Source organism: Schistocerca serialis, chromosome 3, assembly GCF_023864345.2.
Source record: "Schistocerca serialis cubense isolate TAMUIC-IGC-003099 chromosome 3, iqSchSeri2.2, whole genome shotgun sequence".
Classification (NCBI taxonomy): Eukaryota; Metazoa; Arthropoda; class Insecta; order Orthoptera; family Acrididae; genus Schistocerca; species Schistocerca serialis.
The window spans coordinates 423,024,783-423,042,501 of NC_064640.1; the positions used below are offsets into that span (position 1 = coordinate 423,024,783).

At 42.2% G+C, this 17,719-nt stretch overlaps 1 protein-coding gene across 1 annotated transcript in view; it reads left to right on the forward strand.

Moving 5' to 3' along the window:
• Window positions 1-17,719, forward strand: part of LOC126470301 (protein purity of essence) — a 475,244-nt gene that overhangs the window by 353,744 nt on the left and 103,781 nt on the right. Inside the window, exon 56 of the mRNA XM_050098072.1 lies at window positions 10,809-12,772. Within this exon, the coding sequence (XP_049954029.1) occupies window positions 10,809-12,772 (1,964 nt within the window). The remainder of the gene's footprint in view (window positions 1-10,808; window positions 12,773-17,719) is intronic.

Consider the following 17,719-nt stretch of genomic DNA (forward strand, 5'->3'; position numbering starts at 1 on the left):
ATTCTCCAACAATCTTAGATCGTGTTGCAGGAGCTGCCAGTGTTTTCAGGACTGCCTGGCTGTCTGAATATATGTAGATGCTACGTTCTTTGTAGCACCTATGCATACTCTCCTCCACACATTGCAGTAATTTCAGCTTGGAATACTGAGGCCAGTTTTCATAGAGAGATGATGCCCTCCAGTCTTGGCTGAACCCCGTACACTCTGGCCCCAGCGCCTTAGTTTGATTTCGACCCAACAGTGAACCAGACAATGTTCCCCGTGCGGTGTCGAACTGTTTTATTCCCACTGCTCCCTACTTCCAATTATTATATTGTAAGGCTTGTTGAAGCAGTTGGGAGTTGTTATATAGTTGGCCGGCATTTCCCCAGCCATTCCTATATTTACCTCACTTACTATTTTAGTGTGTGATTCTGGATATCCCAATGGGATCCAGCTTTTACCAGTTTTGAGCTTGTATGCACCAGCTCCTGCCTTCATCTTCACCCAAAGGTGCAGTGGAGGCATGTCCAGCATGGCTTCCATCCCAGTAGTTGGCGTGCTGCTAATTCCGCCTGTTATGGCTAAGCAGGCTAGTCTCTGCACCTTAGCAAGCTCCTTAGCTGCAACCTGCTGTTTTACCTTTTTCCACCACACTACAGCCCCATAGGCGATCCTAGGTTTAACCACCATTGCGTATATCCAGTGCATACCTCTATGGCTTAGGTCCCAGTTTTTGCCACAAGACCATCTAATACTCACTAGAGTACCTTTCACATTGGAGCAGATGCTCTTAATGTGAGGGGCCCATGTTAATTTCTCATCTAAGGTTACCCCTAGATATTTCACTATCCCCTTCACAGGTAGAGTTTCATCGAAGAGCTTTAGATTCCAACTTGGTTGTTGGATATGCTTCTTCATGAATGGTACCACAACAGTCTTCTTAGGATTAACCCTTAGATCCTGTTTAATGCATGAGTCTTGCACAATGTCCAGTGCACCTTGTGCCAATTTCCTAATTGTGTCAGTAAATTTGCGAAGTATTACTATGGCAAGTTCATCTGCGTATCCTTGGCAAAAGCATTGTCTGGAATTTAGTTTCTCAATGAGTTCATTCACCACTAGATTCCACAATAAAGGGGACAAAACTCCTCCTTGTAGACAACCTCTAGTGATGTTAATTACCATCTTTTCATTCATCATGGTGGCCTCTACCTTCCTTCCACTAAGCATGGCCCTAGGCCACCTACATATAGTGGTCCCTAGGTTATGCACCTCTGCTGCCCTAACCATGGATTCAAAGGTTGTGTTACTAAAGGCCCCCTCAACTTATATTTACATAACATCAAATATTATAGTATATACTTATATTAAACTAATAATGAAGCATCAGAACCTAATAAAAATGCAAATGTTAGGGAAAAAAAAGTTTGACGTGGCGAGACACGAACCACCGCCCTGTCAAGCATCTTCATGTGGGTCAGTGACGCTACGCACTATGGTAAATCAACATAACAGTGTCGGTAGCCAATCCTAGCATGTTGCCACTTGCTAAAAGCTTTAATCATAGTTATGTTACTAATTGAAATTTAATTATAACAACTTGTACCAAGAACAATGCATTTTTGGTGGAGCCTCAGTGTGTCATTGCCTTCATATAGCATACTCTCACAGCACGCAAGTTACAATAATTCTTTTGCCATGAATCTGATGATTCTCATTATTTTATTGCAACAAATCACACAGTTAACAATGGGTTTTCGAGTGATTCTCAATTTGCTGGTGCTCAGAAACAGCATATATACGTATAGGCTTGAAATGAATGCCAGTATGGTGCCTCACAACTCTGTGCTGACTGGAGATGGAGTGCATGTGATGTAGGTGGCGTTGTGCCATCTCATTGGTCAATGTTCAGACATATGCTCAGAATATCTGACATGCTAGATATTGCTCTGCACGTTTGGAAAGACTCCTGAACATGCTATTCCACGCTATGATATCTGAAACTCGGCACGCTCTATGTTCAGATGTATGGTCTGTGTGCCAACGGCTTTAGATTCCTCCCTTATCCTCTTGTTACCTGTCTTCGACGTTGTGGGGGTCTGCTTATCCCCTTCAACCTGAGACAGTTTTTTCTTGGGGGGTCTTGGGCTAAAGCCCTTTTAATTCCCTCCACTTATGTCTAGAAAGCCATTCTTTGCCTTCCTTTTGTTTCTGTTCCCTGAGAGGTTTCCTTCTCTGGGTCCCAGACAAGGCTTTAATCTTCATCTGGTCCAACTTCCCAGTTCCTCTTGCTCAGGTCTAGACCCTGATTCAGTAGTGGGAGTGTATTCTGTCAGTCCTGACCCTTATGTTTGGATGTCTGAGGTCTCAGTTTTCTTTAATTTATTTTCGTCTGTCATAACCATCTTGGTCCCATGAGATTTGGGGATCTACATGGTCCACCCCATGGCAACCCCGCGCTGTGTAAAGTTACTTACTCATGGAGGTCGCCTGGTATACCTGAGGCTCCATTTGCAACACATCTTCCCACATGCCACGCACCCCTTGGCACGGATCGCATCACACCTTGGGTTGGGAAAGGGAATTAGGTAAGGACTAGGAGTGGATAAGAAGATGTGCAGCAACCTGTGGTGGGTGGTTTGGTAAGGCCCCTATTGTGCGTGGTTACTGTGCTCCCACTTCGGTTCTCTGTGCTCTTGTGGACCAATACCTTCAGCCTGATACCCATAACCTACCCTCTTGTATAAAATGTTGTGGGACACTCTCAGGACACAAGTGTGTGTGAATCATTGAGTTTGGTATATATGCATACATTCACGTCCAATTATATCGACTCGTCGAGGCCACTTTTTTTTGCCCTTCCTCTAGATGTAGATGCCAAATATATAGCACACAGTGTACAATAGTACAGTCAGAGAGTTTCAGGGAAAATTTGTGATTTATATTTACAATATGGAAAGGATAAACTACTATTCTCAACATAGAGTAGGCGGCTACTGTCTCCGGCTGTTGGGGCCCAACTGAGGACTGTGCCTGTGCCTGTGCCTGTGCCTGACATGTGCAGCAACCTGTGGTGGGTGGTTTGGTAAGGCCCCTAATGTGCCTGGTTACTGTGCCCCCACTTAGGTTCTCTGCGCTCTTGTGGACCAATACCTTCAGCCTGATACCCATAACCTACCCTATTGTATAAAAGATACAAGTCATTTCCTCCACCAGCTCTCCACAGTTTCTGTTCCTTTACCATCTAATGCCTTGCTCATCACTGTCAATGCCTTCTCCCTCTGCACTAACATCTTAAATGGCCCTGGCCTTGCCAGTATTGAAAACTACCTTTCCTAACACCCAGCTGATTCCAAACGTACAACCTCCTTTCTGGTCACAATAATCAACTGTATCCTCACCCAGAATTACCTCTCTTTAAAGGCATCACCTACAAAGAAATCTATGGTACAGCAATGGGCATCCACCAGGCTCCATCCTATGCCAATCCATTCCTGGGCTATCTAGAGGAATCCTTCCTAACCACCCAGAATCCCAGACCTGTCACCTGGATCAAATTAATTTGTGACACCTTTGTGATCTAGGCCGAGGGTGAGGACACACTATCCACATTTTACCAGAATCTCAACACCTTCTCTGTCATTTGCTTCATCTGATCCTCCTCAACCTGAAAAGCCACCTTCCTCGATGTCTGCTTCCACCTCAAGGATGGGTGCACCAGTACCTCCGTCCACATAAGACCTACCAGCCATCAACAATAATTCCATTCTGACAGCTGCCACCCATTTCATACAGTGAAGTCCCTTCCATTCAGTCTAGTCACCCATGGTCATTGCACCTGTAGTGATGAGCAGTCCCTCTCCAAATATACCGAGGGTTTCACTGACACCTTCACAGACTGAAAGTACCCTTCCAACTTGGTTCAGAAAGAGGATCTCCTATGTCTTGTCTCTCCAGTAACCTGCCACCACCACCACCACCACCACCACCACCACCATCACCACCCCTCACATACCCATAGTTCAACCACAAAGGAGCACTCCCCTCGTGACTCAGTACCAACCAGGACCAGAGCAACTGAACCACATTCTCCACCAGGGTTCCCTGTCCTACATCTATCTAACCCCTTCCCTGCTCCCATTCCAATACTACCCACGCCTTCTGTTACACCAACACATTGTCAGTCTTTTCCCCTTCTCTGTAGCTTTCATCGCCCCTCCCAGCACATTCTCCAGAACTAGAAGCCCTATCCTGTCCCCACCATGTTCCTGCAGACTTCCACAAACAGCACATCATGTTCCTCCACCTCTACCCTGCTATCCTGCCCCCTCCCCAGCCCCTGCCGCCTCCTTACCCCACCACCTACATCAGATTGCTGCACACATCAGATGTAGGCGCAGCCCACATTTGGATTGTAGTGGCTGCAGACAGCAGCTGTGTGCACGTGCGCTTGCGCATGCATATGTGTTATTTCGGAAGGACCACTTTTTTCTCCAAAAGTGTGAATGTTTAGCAGTCTTTTCATTGTGTCTGTCTGCAACTCAACGCATCCTGTATGGGGTGAGTAGCAATTTATCCTTTCCATATTATTGTCATTCCATCCCAGACTTTCCATTGTTTCACATTTATAGCTGAGACATAAGTAAGTAAACAGGCATTTTACAAATAATGCTATTTATTGAAAATTTGATTCCTTTTATATTATCCACTACTATTATATTTAACTACTGGGTGGTTTGCTAGAATTGGTAGAAATCAGAGTAGTGTGATTCAGGAGCAGTTGAGGTGATAATGCCCAGAGGAAATGGCAATACTGTTTATGACATTGCTGAAAGATTTCAAGTTGTCGATTGCAATCTGTTAATGCTGAGGTTTTTTTAAAGAGAAACTGGTACTGCTTTACCTCTCACAAGTTGCAGTGCTACTCTAGATTCCACAAAGTTCATTGCAGGTTACTGTCACAAGCTTGAAGTGCTTCATATTCCTGAATGTCAAGAATGCTAAATGTTGTTCTGTCTAGTATCTGATGAAATATTGTGTGTTTTGACTACCAATGAAATATTGTGTGTTTTAACTACCTTTGCTGTTACACTTACTAGAACCACGAACTTGCATCAACAATGCTTTTGAATAGATTTAACGCACTTTATGTTGAATGTGAGATGAACTTGATCACAACCTCCCTCCTGTGGGCCTCACCACTCTTGGGTGAGTTCTTGCTTGGCTACCATTCCTTTTCCCCCTCCCTATAGCAACATGTATGGTATATTTTTGGTAATTTGTTCTGAAGTTTTAATGGCCTGACATCAGAACAGCCCCTCATCTGTTTCTTTGTTCTACACCTCCTACCCTTTCTCTGCTTTGGCATTTGAGGTCTCCCTACATTTCTTCTTCCTCCTTGTGTGCTCCTGAATGCCAGCCCATGTGTTTGACACACAGCAGGTGACTGGGTAATGCATAATTCCCAGCCACAGGTTGACAGGTAAGTTTCGCACATACTGCCTGGTACAGCCCAGGCACAGTGAGGTGTGACTGCACGAGTGTTGTTACCTTCCCTAATTGTCAGTTGGTGCCTCTGTCAAGAGTTCGAGAGATGTGACCTGAGGTATGAACAATCACCTAAGACAGGTGGCCCTCCTGTGGGGGGGGGGGGGGGGGGGGGATAGCGAGCCATTGAGACACTGGCAATCGTGGAGGATTTTTTCACAGTGAGCCAATCACCATCTCAGTCTATGTCTAATTAACGTAAATGGAATGATGCTAAAGATTCAAAGAATCTCCCAGCTGCATCTCGGTTCCTTGTTGTATCACATACTGGAGGAGGTCAGTCCTTTGCTATGGTTAATTCATTTAGTATTCTGAAAGGCATTGATGCAGTTGCAGGCCCTGTGAAATTCTGCTCTCGTTTACATAATGGGACTTAGCTTCCGAAGACCAGTTGTGGTTTTTCAAGCCCAACAACTGCTTACAGCTTTGGTCCTCCACAGGCATCCTATTCATGTTGAGGCCAGTCAAACACTGAATTCTTCACATGGTGTTATTTACGCTGAGCTGCTTGATGGTCTGATTGAGGGAGAAATCCAAATTTACTTCTTTGATGAGAGCATCACTGCAGTTCATCAGGTAATGGAAAAGGTTTATGCTACCTTAGTGCCTACAAGCACTCTTTTTCTCACGTTTGATCACGTAATGCTTCCATTGAAGATCAAAGCAGGCTATGAAGTCATCACGGTCTGACTGAACATTTCAAACCCAGTGAGTTGTTACCAGTACCAACATTTCAGCCACACTTGCATGCCCTGCAAAAATTCGGCCAAATGTGTTACTTGTGGTAGGGATGCTCATGAGGGTGATAGCCCGCCTCCTCCGCCCTACTGGATCAATTGCAATGGGGACCATGCAGCCTCATCCCGAGGTCCACAGCTCGCGGTCTCATGGTCATGTTCTTGCTTCTCAAGCATGGGGTCTCGGGTTCGATTCCCGGCGGGGTCAGGGATTTTCATGTGCCTCGAGATGACTGGGTGTTTGTGTTGTCCTCATCATTTCATCATCATTCATGAACATGGCGAGATTGGACTGAGCAAAGGTTAGGAAATTGTACGGGCGCTGATAACCGTGCAGTTTCGCGCCCCACAAACCAAACATCATCATCATCATTACCACCACCATCCCAAGAATGTCCTGTGTATCTCAATGAGAGGACATCGAGGAGATCCGGTGAAGGAAAAAGGACCTTACCCTGTTGCTCACAAGTTGTTGGCTAGTCAAAAGCCCTGCATTTTACGATATGACATGCCTTGCTCCACAAAGGACATGGCCACACAGACTTGCGACCTTCAGTTCAGTACTGCAGTTGTAAAATTGCCCAGTATTGCGGTAGCTTCCCTGTCTCCTCCTCCTCCTCCTCCTCCTCCTCCTCCTCCAGCTGCACAACAGATCACTAAATTTTCACTGCCAGCGGCAAAATCACCTGCTACACAACCAGCAGACCGGAGAGGAGAAAAGGGATATTCCCATGAAGATTTTTTTGCATCCATCCAGCCAACAAACATCCGAGTCTTCAGCTGCTAGCCGAAAAGGTTGTAAGAAATCAAAGACAAATGATGTTCTCCTTCCCCGACTCAGAGATCGTCTTAAACGGTGTTGCCGCATGATACTCTCACCCAGCAGATCTCCGTTTTGCTGGTGTGCACCGCCTACCCTTTTTCTGCCCTGGGATCTGCAGGGATAATGCTGACGCCTCTGTAGGACCCTCCAGTCTCTGCACCCTGTAGCAGTGAGTTTTCGAAGGCTGGTACTTGGCAGCCACTGAGGTGACTACCCTTCATTTGTTCCCTCCTCCTCATTCCTCATTATTACTCTTTTCCAATGGAACATTCGTGGCATTAGATCCAATAAGGAGGAATTACGGCTGCTCTTGGAACTGAAGCATCTGCTTGTTTTCTGCTTCCAAGAAACAAAACTGTCCCCTTGCAACCACTTCGAACTCTCGCATTTCCTTCCAGTCCACTTTGACCTCCCCCCCCCCCCCCCCCCCCCCCCCCCCCCCCCCTCTGAGGACGGCATTCAATCTCGTGAGGGAGTCACACTGCTCATCCTGGATGACGTTATAGCCAAACCATCTCACTAAACACTTTGCTGCAAGCTGTTGCAGTCCGCATTATCCTTCTTTGCCCCATCATTTCTCTTTGCGACGTCTACATCCCTCCATCATTCGGTGTCACCAGGGCTGACTTTCTCCACCTTATTGGTCAAGTCCCTCACCCCTTCTTTGCCACTCAGTGACTTTAATGCATGCCATCTCCTTTGAGGCTCTCCCAGAACATGTCTGAGAGGTGCCCTCTTGAATGACCTTCTCAATCAACTCGACTTTATTTGTCTTAACACTGCAGCACCCAAATCCTTTCAGACTGCACATACACCTATTCCCATTTGGACCTCTGAGTGTGCACTGCCTAGCTTGCCCGCCGTCTTGAGTGGTCTGTTCCCTCTGGGACTGTCTTTTCAGCCATCACCAATTGTTAGGAGGTGATCCCCCATTGCTTTGTGCTCATTGTCATCAACCTTCGATGGTTTGCCATTTCCTGACCAAATGCCCTTGTTTTAACCATTTGTGTTCTAGTGTATGTTTGCAGGCTGTTTGACCGTGTTTTACTTTTTAACTGTTGCAGAAATATGATGAAGCACCTGTAATTTTTAGTTTGGGACCTCCGCTGTCTCTGTGGCATATTTTGTGGATTGGGCTTAATGTGTAATAGCTTTTAAGCTTTTCCGTATTAGTGTTTTAAGGTTGTACGTGGGCACTGGTGACCTTGGATGATTTTGTGGGGTGGATCTTGATCATAGACTCATCATCTGTAGAATTGCAAAGGGAAACTTAATACATACAACAGAAACATTCTAAGGAACTGGAGGAGTGTAGACAGGAACACACAGCACTTAAAATTATCTACTATTCTAAACAGAGGTTGTGAGGCAGAGGAAAAGGAGTGGAAGATAAATTAGTTGTTTTAGAAGACAAAAAAAATTTCCTCGATGCTAGACATACAAAGAGATGCATCATGTCACAAAAGTGTATTGTTGAATATTATTCTTGAAGTATGTAGTCAAAGACACACACACATGATGTACAGGTACACAAAAATATGAAGAGTGAAAAATGAACATACTTGCATATGTGTGTGATTTATAGAACTGGATGTTACTACAGTGGCAGTCACAAGTGTCTGAATTATAGTCTTGCCAAAATTCTTAAGAAATGTACCTGTGTCTAAAAAATTATATTATGTACTTTCTGGAAGTATGTAGACATAGTATTGACCTAATTGGGGAGAAGAGAAATTTGTGCCACAACCTGACTAGAGGAGAGGAAGCTGCATCAAACCAGTCTTTGGACTGAAGACCACAACAACAACACGGAGTCATTAGGCTGTATGTGGAGATATCATAAGAGCATTGTAAATTTGGTTATGTCACCTGAAATGTAGTATGTAAGACTGTGAGTAATAAATACAATATTTAGAAAAGACTATTAAATATTTAAGCCACAGTCTGGTCACAGCAGCCAGAGATAGTGGTGTGCTATTTCTTTAGCAGGAGAAGGCCTTTTGGTGAAAATCGTAAATGTTTAGTAGTCTTTCCTCTGTGCCTATCTGTGCCTCAGTGCCTCATCTCTATGGTGAGTAGCAATCTTATTGTTTTCATAATATTCTTATTCCATCCTAGCCCTCCTATTGATTGATTTAGTGAGCATAAGTACTAAAAATGAATAGTATTCATTTCTAAAGATCTGAGCCACTTTAAGAATTATGTATATATTGAAGATGTATGTAGTAATAACAGTGAAGTGTTTCATAAACTTATTATTCATAATGGTGAGTAGTAATGTATTTAAACTTAACATATGAGATGAGGCTATAAAATAGTGGGACTGACACTGTCACCAAGTACACATGCGCGGAATATGAACGATCGATAGCTGTGAAGTGTAAAGCTTTCTGAGTTGAATGTAGCATATCTGGTGTTGGTAGACAAATCAGTATGGCCGTGACCATAATATTTGTAGGAACTGTTATTTTGTTTTGCCAGAAAAATAAGTGTAATAATAGAACAACATATTGTCATGAAGTTTTTCATGTGAAACTTTGAATAACTTCTAATAAAACCTATCTTTTAGTAGAGGAAGTGTACAGCGAAGACTGTTTATCACATAAAAGTTTTTGAGTGCTTAAAGTATTTCCAAGATGGCTGAGATGATGATGAAGTTGTCCCACGCGTCAGATGCCCTTCAACATCAAAAACAGGTGAAAATATCGAAAAAAGTAGGTAATATTATTTGATCTGACCACCAGTTGAGTATTTGATCAATTGCTGTAGCTGTAGGAATTGACAAAGAATGTGTAAGGCAAATTTTATGTAACTGATTTAACATGAAAAAAGTGTGTGTAAAACAGGTGCCAAAAATTATCACGATAAAACAAAAAGTAACTTGTGAAGATGTTTGTACTATCACCTTTTATACCACTGAAAGTAGTCTTCATTTCTTGGAAAGTATGAAAATATGTCAAATCTAAGTTTTTCAGCAATCCATGCATTGTAAGCACCCGACTTCACTGTGAACAGAAAAAGCTCTAATGACCAGTCAAGATTCGAAGCTATGATGATGATGATGATGATGATGATGATGATTTTGATTTTATTTTTTTTATTTTCATGGAATTGGGTATCTTCACTGAGTTCCTGAATGTCAAACTATTAATCAACATTACTAGTTTGAGATTCTTGTTCAACTCCAAATAAAATAAGGAAAAATCATCTGAATTGCAGAAGAACAAGTCATGGGTTCTGCATCAAGATAACGCAGTGGCTCGTACCACATTGTCTGTTAAGAGGTTTCTGGCGAAATACAGCATCCCAGTGTTAGACGACCCACCTTATTTGCCTAACCTAGCACTTTGTGATTTTCATATATTCCCCAATGTCAGATCTGCATTAAAAGAATCAAGATTTCTGTCCATTTAAGCAGTGAAAGAAAAAGTGGCAAGAGTCATAAAGAAGCTTGCAGAGGTAGACTTCCAGCAGTTTCCATCAATGGAAAATTCACATGGAGTGTTGTAGGAATAGAGGAGGGGGTATATTGAGGATGACAGTAACTAAATAAGTGTGTTTTTGAAATAAAATATTTTGCAGCAGTAGTCTCATTATTTTATAGCCAAATCCCCCCTCCCCTCCCTTACATCATAATTAGCTAACTTTATGTTTATAGTTGTCTAGTTCATTTCCATTTCTAAATTTTCATACATACTTGTTTCTGTGTGTTCTCCCAGGAATCTGTTCAGAGTGCAAGGACACCTCGATCAGTGGCATCAGCAACTTCAGTACCAGCAGCTACATCTGCAGGAGCTGCAGCTGCTGCCTCAACACTGACGATTCTACCAGTATCTGCACCCTCAACTACATCCCTCGTGCCCTCAACTACTCCGTCAAGTTCATCACTATTGTTATCATCTATATCCTTATCATCCCTGTCATCAGCAGGAACAGTGTCAAGTAGTGCATCGTTCCCAAATTATAACCCACCTTTTCCCACTACATGTAGTGCATCGTTCCCAAATTATATCCCACCTTTACCCACTGCATGTAGTGCGTCGTTCCCGTATTATATCCCACCTTTTACCACTACATGTAGTGCTAACCCACCTACATGTAGTGCATCTTTCTCAGATTATGACCTACCTTTTCCCACTACTAGTGGATCGTTCCCAAGTTATAACCCACCTTTACCCGCTACATGTAGTGCATCTTTCCGAGATTATATCCCACCTTTTCCCACTACATGTAGTGCATCTTTCCCAGATTATAACCCATCTTTTCCCACTACATGTAGTGCATCTTTCCCTGTGTCAGTAGCCTTTGTGTACCCCTCCCCAGGAACTCTGTCTTTCGTGACAGCAGCTCCTTCAGCAATTTCCCTTGGTGCACACACTGTTTACAGTTCGACTAATTTACCCTTATCACCATCCACATCGAGGATCTCAATTGGTAATGCATCATTGTCATCTAGTTCATCTACTTCTCTTGATTCAGTTCCTGTTACTGTAATTTTTCAAAGACACTCAACAACATCAACAACACGCTCCACTGCACAAGGTGTGTGTGCCACAAGTACAGTGCAGAGTGCACCAACAGCTGTATCGACCACAGCAAGGATGCCGCCCACTACAACGCAACCTTCATCTGGCACCTTTGAGTCAGCCACTGCGGAAGACCAAGAAGGGGCTGCATTCAGAAATGTGCACCCAGATGTTGCCGCAAGAGCATGGCCTGTTCCAACAACTTATTTAAGAACTAGTACATCATATTCATTACAGTCCTCACCCAGGACCCAGCCAACATCAGGTGTGACATTGTCAACTATAACTGGCCCACTGTCTACAAGTCTCTTGCCCCCATCAAACTGGGCTGTCCCAGGTCCATCTACATGGACAGTTCCTGGTCCGTCCACTTGGGCAGCCCCAGGTTCATCACTTTGGCCTGTTCCGGGAACGTCTGCACCAACAGCTCCAGGACAGTCAACATGGACAGTTCCTGGTCCATCTGTGCCTGGTGCTTCTGGCACCTTCATTTCTAGGGCCCCCAGCTCATTGTCATCCAGAGCTCCTGGCTCTGCAATTTCCAGAGCTCCTGGCCCATCTTCTTCTGGTGCCCCAGGCACTTCAGTTCCTAGCTCTGTCGGACTGTCTGCCTCCGGCGCTCCTGGACCATCAACCTCTGGTGCCGCTGGGCCCTCTACTTCTGTCTCTCCCAGACTATCAGCTTCTGGTACATCTGGTACTCCGGCCACTGGTCTACCTGGTCCTTCTACATCTGTAGCTCCTGGGCCATCCACATCTGCTGGAGCTCCTGGACCTTCCTTGTCTGCAGCACCTGATGCCTCTGGTGGTGCTGACCAAGGTCCTTCTACATCAGAACAACAGCAGCCTTCAATTGTTATAGAATCTGGCCCACCAACATGGATGCACCCTTCCTCATCCTCAGTGGAACTAGTAGAACCTTTCGAAACAGAATCATCAGTGACAGGTGTCACAACAGGAACAGAGGAAAGTGAGAAAATAGAGTGTGTGCTGAGTGAAGCTAGCTTTCAGGAAGACCTCTGTAGTGTGTTCGTTAGTTCAATTTTCTCTCAGGTCTCTAGGGATTTCCTCACACGCTTTGTAAGGACATTCCTTTTAGAGACAAATGCCACTGCTGTTCGCTGGCAGACTCATGCACTGCTTCTGGGTATATTCAAGTAAGTAATTGTTACAAAAGTTTAGTATACCAACAATTGTTTGTTAAAATTTATTTTAGATACTTGATCAATTTTTCTAGTTGCTGGTTATTGTTGACAGAATGGAATTGTTATTGCTATACTGCTTGGGTAGATGTTTGTGATTTTCTGACAAATATTTTCTCTGTTATTTGTGCCTCTACTACACCAAATTAGTATTACAACTCGAGTTGCTAGAACTTTAGCACTCCTTGTATTTAGCATATGAGGCAGACAAGTTACTGAAATCCATTTTCACTCTTTGTATTGTAAAAATGATACTTCTCCTGTTGCATCCTCTGTATATTTTCTAAGTGGTTTGCCGCATTTCAGTATGTAAATGCCACACAGGTATCTTGTTTCTTCATAAATACAAGCTACAGTCTGTCAAGTAAGAGCATGATCGACATTACACAAAGATGGTAAAAGATATCGCCTTAGTTCTTTCACAACCTGACAGGGGGAACCTTTGTCCTTCTTGCAATGTCCATAAAGCATTAGCTTACTTTGAATTCTTGACTGAGATACACAGGAAGAGATGTGAGTGCAGCTTATGTGTCACATTTATCAACGATGTTTGATGCTGGCTGCCAAATGTTAATTCATTGTCAAAAACGAAGATTGGATACTGCAGGAGGACAATGATCTGAAGCCCTGTAGCAGGCTTTGCAGCGACTGGAAAAAGGAGAAAAGTGTGCAAGTTCTGGATTGGCTCTCACAGTCGCCTGATGCCAACCCTATTGAAAATTTCTGGTCTTGCATAAAAAATAAGTTGTAATTAAAAGTTTGGTCTTCACTTTGAAACAGCTGTCAATCCAAATTCGATGCATTTGGAGATCTATTCCATATGAATATGCGGGGAAACTTTGCTTCGAGCAAGCGTCGGAGATGCCAAGCAATTATTGACGCTGTGGGTGACTGGGTGTATTATTAGTTGCAATTGTTTGTTTTTCTTTCATTCATATATGATGTATGTATATCTTTTAGTTTGTTGCTGCCAGATACATTTTTCTGGTGATTAACCTGACGTTTTTCTTTCATTCATATATGATGTATGTATATCTTTTAGTTTGTTGTTGCCAGATACATTTTTCTGGTGATTAACCTGACATGGTGCAGTAATTTCATGCGGGCTATCTAGTCACAGTAACCAGACCACGATCTTAGTTAACAGACTGTACATGCAGATATTTGAAATACAAATGGTGCAGTAGTTTCATGCTGGCTATCTAGTCACAAAATAGGATTGAAAAGTTTTTAGGAAGTACACCAAGGAATGGAATGATTTTTGAAGAAACATATTTAATGCTTTGTGCATTTGTGAATTTCTTTTGAACTAAACTTTGTTTTATCACAATTAGTTCTTTATTTCAATGCTTTCAGAAATGGAATATACAGTGCTCTTTTTCAAAAAACAGAAAAAGAAGGGGGTACTCTTGCACGAGATATAATGCGGTGACAATTGCTGAACTTTCCAGTAAAACTGATAACTTGTTTAACTATAAAACTACACTGTAATTAACATTACCTAGCATTATAACAGTTTCCAGATTGACATTAGTTCTGGCTGGTGAACCCTCTATTTTACTCATGGTATCAGTAGGTTTCATAAACTTAGAGTGTACGTAACGCATAGGTTGAAACGACTGCTGTTGAGGGCCAACCAATTTAACGAGCGTGAGATTGCTGACAGTAAAAAGATGGAAAGGTGAGATAATGAGATTCATTTGCGAAAAAACACATTCACTAGTAGATATGGGAACACATTGCCCTGCATGATATGGGAACACATTGCCCTGCATGGAGGAGAGGAAGGAGGGATTCTGGTATTCTCTTCTCAATCAAATACTCCCGAAATCCTCTAAGCATTCCTCTCTCTGGAAGACCAAAATGACAACAACATAAGGTTTTTATACTTCGTTTTATCATATGATATTCCGCGATTTTTAGGCCACGTCGATTAGTCCAATACTTCTGCACATTCAGAGATAGCAACATCGTCTGTCTGCAGATGATGATTCTCCATCTGCTGTTTTAAACAACCATAAAATCTGCTTGGCTCAAGATGTCCTGTGTTGTGCAGGGTTGTTCTAGTTGAGGACAAATTAGCAGGTGGGTCTGGTCTTGTGTTGTTCCACACTCGCAGGATGTATCGCCATTTTTGCATGTTGGTCTTGCATAGAGGAACGCCCACCCTAAGATGATTGAGCGATCTCCAAATAGGGTAGGGCAAGTCACTTTCACCTGGTGATGCAGTTAGACTCTGGTGTTCCCTCAGAACATAACTATGACATATCAATTCTTTTGTGCAACTTTAAAAGCAGTGTGAAATATATTTGCTGTCACCTCCTGTTCGTTTTGAAATGCCTTAGTGCAGGCATTTTCCAAAGTCTTCTATTTAGCACAAAGTAGTATTTGCACAGCAGCTTGATGAATGGAAGTTTGTTTTTAATATTCCCCCTCCCCGCGAAGAAATCATCTCATCTTTTCTTCAATCACTTGGAGATGCCACAGGTATGGTAGCCAACAGTTGTGCAGCGTTTATGCCTTGTTTATTTCTTTCTTTGTCCAAATTTCTTACTACTTTGCAAATTTTGCAATGAAGTTTTTTGTTTGAAACGATCAACCAGTCATTTGTCTCCCAAAATGCAATTTCTTGAGCCAAGGTCCAACATTCTAGATGATCACTTGACTTTCTGTTGTGCGTAAGTTCATTGACTGTATTTTTACCCATGGGTCCAGTATTCAGGTTTACATCTTTTGTCATCCACTGACAATGTCGAAATTCCAGACTTTTCCTTCATACAAGAATTATTGGCAAGTTTTACCTTTTTAGATGCAGGAGAACAAATAAAATAGTTCGTTATTTTGCTGCTCATCTTATCTGAAACTCTTAGGCTAACTTGCAATGAAAGGCAGGACACACTGTACAGTCATGCATATAACCTATGAGAAAGGAACGGTAAGTGATTAATAAAGTATGTAATGTCCCACATGTCGGCTCACTCACAGAACAGTAAAGTTGACTCACTGACAGGGTGCTAGAGATTCAGTTACTGAGATTGGTTGCCTGCTGAAGCTCTCCAGCATTGTGAAGAACTTACTTTGCGGACAGAAAAGTTTAGGGGTAATCGTCTGCAATCATTCCCCCAGAAAAAATGCTCTGGATGTATGTCAAATTAGAATACATTAAAATATGAAATATTGGACAATTTGCTGAATACAAGTAAAATTGCAACAGTACTGTTAAACAAATTGGACTGACCGGGCACCTTAGAGAACCAAGCCAAAATATTAGGTTTTGTATACAAATGATCTCACTAAAGTTTTGTTTACATTAAGTTGTGGGCTGGCCAGTGAGGATAAAATCCCATTTGTTCATTATTTCAGTTTTAGTTGTAGACAAAGTTGTTATGAGGTAGCTGGTCATAAAAGGGAATAAAGGTTTCAGGAATTACTGCAACCAATCTCTGTTTTTTCTTCAGTTTTCATTTATTCATGACTGGTTTTGAATCGCCTGGCGATTCATCACCAGATGATACAGTTTAGTTTGGAGTATTGTTGGGGTCATGCTCCTGTGGCAAATACAGAGACGAAAAAGTGAGCACAGTATGTGGGAAGAATATTCAGATTGTAAGATTAATTTGATGGTATTACTCACTGTTTTTATTCTTGTTGCAAGCACTGCTCTGGAAAACATAATGTATGCTTTCCAGTATCATTAAATATCAAGTGAAACAGACACTTTTCCACTGTTGGAGACTCCCACATACTTTACAACATATAAACAAACCAAAGAGTGTGGCTGTTGTCTCCAAAGAGTTTTGTTGAGGCAGAGATTTTCTTTGTTCATTTTTCCTTTTGTGTGGCATTTGTAATAAAATATATATTTATTACATGACTTTCTTTAAAAAAAATAGTATTATGTTTCGACATTGCAAATTTTTTTATGCTATTTACAAAATCTACAACAAAGTGTTTAGGACAATATTTCTGGTAGAGAAGTTCTGTTTGGCATGTTTCTCATTGCTCAATAAAGAGGATAGTATACATATGGGGAGGGGAGGAGGGAGAGAGGGGGGGGGGGGGAGAGACAGAGAGAGAGAGAGAGAGAGAGAGAGAGAGAGAGAGAGAGTAAAAAAGAGGCAAAGGGGATGGTGTTTAGGTGAGCATGACCCCCACAATACTTCAAACTAAATTGTATCATCTGATGATGAATCGCCAGGTAATTTGAAACAAGTCATGAATAAATAAAAACTGAAGAAAAAACGGTGATTGGATGCAGTAATTCCTGAAACCTTTAACAAGAGTGTCACAGTGTTCCAGATCCAGAATGGATAAAAGTTTTATAAGAGGGAATGTTTCCCTTCAGTTTTAAAGATTTGAAAACATTGTTGGGACACTTCCTTCTAATTTTAAAGCTGTAAAAATAGTGTTGGAAAGGTTCCTTCTAATTGTTTCTTTCTTGGGACTTATAAGTTGAGTGCTATTACTTTTTACTTGCTCCTCATCGATGATCATATTTATGTATTTGAGAGATATTTGGCTTTTAAACAGAAGTGTCGTACACAGTCTTTACACTCACATCAGTTGAGAGAAATTTTGAGGTTAGATGATTTCTTCAAGAATAAGAAGAAGAAGATAGGTAGTGTATGGAAATTAATAATAGTGGAACATATCACTGACTAGCAAGATTAGGCTTCCTGGATTCCTAGTAGCATACTCCACCCTATCCTGCCCATCCACCCATGCCTGCACATTCTGCTGTCTTTCTTTTTTTCTTTTATTCTAAGTGGGGAAATTGGAAGCCAAATTCCATTTTTCATTTAGGAATCTTCCACCAATAGTGTAAAGACTTTAACATTGTTTGTTTAATCTGCCAATTCTACTATGACTACATGCATATTTTATTGTCATATATATTATAGA